The 4,452-nt window shown below is 65.3% G+C and overlaps 1 protein-coding gene across 1 annotated transcript in view; it reads left to right on the top strand.

The window, feature by feature from the left end:
* Positions 1 to 2,952, top strand: part of PCSK7 (proprotein convertase subtilisin/kexin type 7) — a 21,029-nt gene extending 18,077 nt beyond the window's left edge. Inside the window, exons 12-16 of the mRNA XM_009273542.2 lie at positions 1,170 to 1,326; positions 1,483 to 1,577; positions 1,744 to 1,837; positions 2,168 to 2,285; positions 2,478 to 2,952. Coding sequence (XP_009271817.1) covers positions 1,170 to 1,326; positions 1,483 to 1,577; positions 1,744 to 1,837; positions 2,168 to 2,285; positions 2,478 to 2,888 — 875 coding nt within the window. The 3' untranslated portion in view covers positions 2,889 to 2,952. The remainder of the gene's footprint in view (positions 1 to 1,169; positions 1,327 to 1,482; positions 1,578 to 1,743; positions 1,838 to 2,167; positions 2,286 to 2,477) is intronic.
* The last annotated feature ends 1,500 nt before the right edge of the window (positions 2,953 to 4,452 follow it).

The raw sequence follows: 4,452 nt of genomic DNA, 5'->3' as shown, positions 1-4,452 counted from the left end.
CCCTCTGAGAAGATGCTGGGGAGCCCCCACCTGCCGCTCGGCCGGGGCTGCCGGGAGGAGGCCGAGCCACAGGCTGAAATCCGCTCTGAAGCGTGCCGGGGTTTCCTGAGCTATAATTAGCAGCTCTGGGGCTGTGAGCATCCGTGGAGCTGCGACCGGTTTGAGATGGACACCGGGCTTCTCATCCCAGTCCTCTTTCCCGACCCGGCTCCTGTGTAACTGCGGGTTCAAGGCAGCCTCCGGGGCTGACAAAAGCTGGCACAAATCCAGGGCAGGAAGGATTTGATGAAGGACAAGGTGTGACTTCATTGCAGTGGCCAAAGCACTCCGGGTGGGCTCCTGAACCCGCAAGCCGTGAGTCAGGGCCGGGGGAAGAGTCGGATGTCGGGGAGCCTGCGGGGCAGTGGCACAAGTCGTGTAGGCAGCAGCCGGGCCCCGCTTGTGAAATGAGGATCGGGCGGCAGGCGAGAGGCTGCTGGTAAATGAGAGGGCAGGGAGGCGTGCCTGGGCCCTCTCCTTGTGAGCAGAGGGAAGCGTGGGTTTGTATCATCTTCCTGCTCTGGGACGTGCTGGGAGACGCCCGGGAGTCGGCTTTCCCACTGCTAATGCTGCTGTTGCCTTTCACCCCTCCTTCCTCGCCACCTCCTCCTCACCCCTTTCTCACCACCCTTTCCATCCTGCCTGGTCCTGGCTGAACTCAGGGAGGGGACAGAGGGCACAGCTGCGGGCAGAGGACAGCCAGTGCCTCCTGCACCTCTGGTCTGGGAGGACCTAACTTCTCCTGGCCCACGTCAAGCAGCCTGAGCATGACGTGGGGTGCCCGGGAGGAAGTGTGCCAGGACACCTTTACCTGTGCTAGCCGGGGAGGTGCCTGGGTGGCTCGGCTCGGGCAGACAAGGAGGCTCCTCGCAGAGCGAGGACCGGGGCCAGGCCTCTGAGCACAGCGCGGCTTTGCTGCCGGGCGCTTGGCAGAGCCTCCCCGCGTGGGGTGTGGCTGCCCTGGCCCCTGCCTCTTGCTCCCGGGGCACAGACGCACGGGGGCAGCCGGGAGGAGGCAGAGACGGGCGTGCGCGTCCTGCTAAGTGGCACAGCAGCCCCTTAGGGCCGGCTGGAAGTGGGGACTCCATCCCGGCCACCAGCCTCGGCCAACCCTGCCTTCCTTTTCCCAGTCACCACCGCCGACCTGGAACTCTCCGGCATGAGAACCCTGGAGCACGTGGCAGTCACCGTCACCATAACCCACCCCCGCCGTGGCAACCTGGAGATCAGGCTCTTCTGCCCCAGCGGCATGATGTCCCTGATAGGCACCACCAGGAGCATGGACTCGTAAGCACCGAGGGGGACAGGGGTGCGGGGGCTCACGCCGCAGGGCAGGACACCCAGCCCAGCTGGCCCCGAGCAGGAGAGTCAGGGCCCACGTCCAGCCTCGTGGCTCGGGCTACGTTACCCTCTCACGGGTCGTTTCTCCTCACCCTTTGGCAGAGACCCCAATGGCTTTGCTGACTGGACCTTCTCCACGGTCCGGTGCTGGGGCGAGGAAGCACAGGGCACATACAGACTGGTCATCAGGGACATTGGTGAGTCCTGCCTTGCGGGGGCCCTTCACAGGGCAGTGGCAGCAGCTCCGTGCCGTGTCCTGGGGAGCTGCCAGCTCAGCACCTGGGCGGCCACGGGTTAGCTCCATGCAGTGCCACCCAGCCGGGTGGGAGAGTTCCCCACTGGTCCAACCTGTTTCTTCCCCAGGAGACGAGAGCCTGAGGCCTGGGACCTTGAAGCGGTGGCAGCTGACCCTGTACGGCTCCTCCTGGTCCCCAGCAGAGATGAAGGAACGGCAGAGGTAGGACACCACAACCCCGTCTCGGTGGGGAGACGGGAGATGGAGGGCTAAGGGACACGGTCAGAAGTCTCTGAGCAGGTGCTGCTTGGCCGGAGCAGTGTTGCTGCGAGGTGCACGGGCAGGGTGAGGCTGCAGCCTGCCCGCTGGCACGGGGCACTGGGACTGCCCTCCATACACTGCACAGGGGAGCCGCGGGCTGTTGGCTGGGTCTGACCCAGGAGGGCAACCCTCAGTGGTGGAAGAGCCGCTCCAGACCCTCTGTGGGCATTTGGGACCCTCCCTGGAGCGGCCCCGCCTGCGGGACCCTCACGGGGTGCCTCTGTCCCCCAGGCTGCTGGAGGAAGCCATGAGCGGGCAGTACCTGAGCAGCGACTTCTCCCTGCCCTGCCCTCCGGGGCTGGAGATCCCCGAGGAGCAGCACTACACAATCACAGCCAACACCCTCAAGGTGAGCCTGCCTGCGGGCCGGGGGTACTGCCGGCTGGCGCCGAGCGGGGAGACCCCGTCCTCTGCAGGAGGGACTGGAGGAGTGGGAACCCGCGTCGCTGATCCTCCTGGCGCTGCGCCCTCTCCGCTGGGCGACAGCAGGGCTCCGGGGTGGCTGAGGGCTTCGTTTCTGAAGGGCTTTCCTCCTCCGCAGACCCTCCTGCTGTTGGGATGCTTTGCCGTGTTCTGGACTTTCTACTACATGCTGGAGGTTTGCCTGTCCAGGAACAACGTGGGGCTTGACCTGACCTGCAACGGCTCCGCCGCCTGCAAATGGTACCAGCAGGGAGGGAAGCACAGAGCCCTGGAGAGCGGCCTGGAGATGGAGTCTGTGCCGCTCTACCGGGAGAAGGACATCGAGGATGTCGAGCTGGAGTGTGAGCGCCCGGAGCCTGCCCAGGAGGACGAGGGGGAGGAGGGGTCCTGGACCCCCACCCGCCCCAAACTTCCCAGCAGTGGCAGAGCTGCCGGCTTCCACGAGGCGGCCCCCGCCGGAGCAGGGTACCTTGGCCGGGAGGCGACAGCCGAGCTCCTCTCGGAGGACAGGGAGCGCCAGACGTGCTAGCTGGGGCTGGGGGTTTGGGCTGCATCCCTTCCACTCCCTACGTCCTTCCCGAGCGCGGGCAGCAGAGACTTCCTGAGCCACCAGGGACCATTGCCCTTGCGTCCTGCGGAAGGTGGCGTTGGAAGTGGCTCAGAAACAAGGAGAAAGAGTGCTGGCAGCGGAAGGGGAGCTTCCCTTTCCCTCGCTCTGGAAAACAAAGCAAGCCTTAAACCCATTCCTAACGGAGCCCGCCCTGCGACGACGCTCAGGGCTTCCCTTTGTGCGTGGGGCAAGGCCCCATGCCCACACCTCCGGGAGCTACACACGGAGCCCCCTGCACGCCACGGCTCCTGTGGCCTTGCAGCACGGGGAAGAAGTGTCACTTTGTCCCCCATTTCTGCAGAGCGAGCCTGGAAAACGTGGCCTGGCCCCGGCAGCTGCCTCTGCAGGCAGGGACCCCCCAGCGCTGTCATCTGCCTGCCCCGCTGGGCTGGGAGCTGGCCGGTACCCGCCAGTTGCGGCCAGCTTAGAGGCAGGGAGTCATTTTGCCCATCTCCAACCAGCGCTTGCTCCCAGTCCCCTGTGCTCCGACCCCGCCGCCGCCTTCTCATCCCCCGCAGGCGCACGAGCAGCCGTGCGGTCGGGGAGGCAGAAGGCAGGAGGGCTTTCTCGACCGTCCCCCTCAGAGGGGCAGGACGGGGCTGTCCCCGCTGCGGCGGGCACAGAAGCACCCCTGGCAGCAGGTATCGCGGCAGCGCGAGCTCGCTGCGGCCGCTTCCCCCAGTTGCCTCCTCGCCGCTTGCTGGGGCGTCAGTTTGTGCCCGGTGTCCGGGAGGGACGAGGCCGTGGTCACGCTTGCTTTGGGCGGGGAAGGGGAGGTTGAGCTGCTCTGGCAGCGGCTCATCTGCGAGCGGGGTTGGCTTGTTCGTGTGTCTTTGGGTTCGTCGGTTTATTTTTTTAAAGCTGGGGTTTGTTTTTTAATCAGCAAAGCCCTTTTGTGTAGCTTTCCAAATAAAGTCTGAAAAAGCCGCCTCTCCCCCATCCATCACTCCTCTGCCCTCCCAGCACTTTCTGGCTGTGGAAGCATGAGTCACCCAGCACCTCCCAGCCCCGGGGCCCGTGGGGACGCCGTGCCGGGGTGCTGGGTCTGCTCCTGGCTCCTCGCAGCCCCCCGCGCCCTGCTCCCTGGGAGCCGGGATAACGGGGGCTGCTCCAGGCAGGGAGAGGCGAGGGCTGGGCCAGAGCGGTTGGAAGGAGCGAGGAGGAAGGTTGGTGCTGCGGCTCAGGCGGGAGAGGGCAGAGCCACCCCGCGGAGCCGTCTGAAGTGGGCAGGGAAAGCCTGATCCCCAGCTCTGGTTTTCCCAGGTTAGGAACGAGAAGAAGGAGCAGATGTGGCCCGGGTGACCTGAGCAGCTTTTACGGAGGGTTGCTTCGGCTTTCCCGGCACTGCCGGCCAGGGGCGACGGGGCGGGCGGGAGGAAACCTCGTCAGGCCACCCTAGATGAATAACCTTTTAATTTTGACAAAAACGAAGTACAAAACCAAGGCCAATTTTCTTTTCTCCCCGTTCGCAAGGATCTCTGCG

This window comes from Aptenodytes forsteri, unplaced genomic scaffold (assembly GCF_000699145.1).
Source record: "Aptenodytes forsteri isolate BGI_AS27 unplaced genomic scaffold, ASM69914v1 Scaffold187, whole genome shotgun sequence".
Lineage (NCBI taxonomy): Eukaryota > Metazoa > Chordata > Aves > Sphenisciformes > Spheniscidae > Aptenodytes > Aptenodytes forsteri.
The sequence above is the reverse complement of the archived record's forward strand: the minus strand, read 5'-3'. Positions and strand labels throughout refer to the sequence as shown.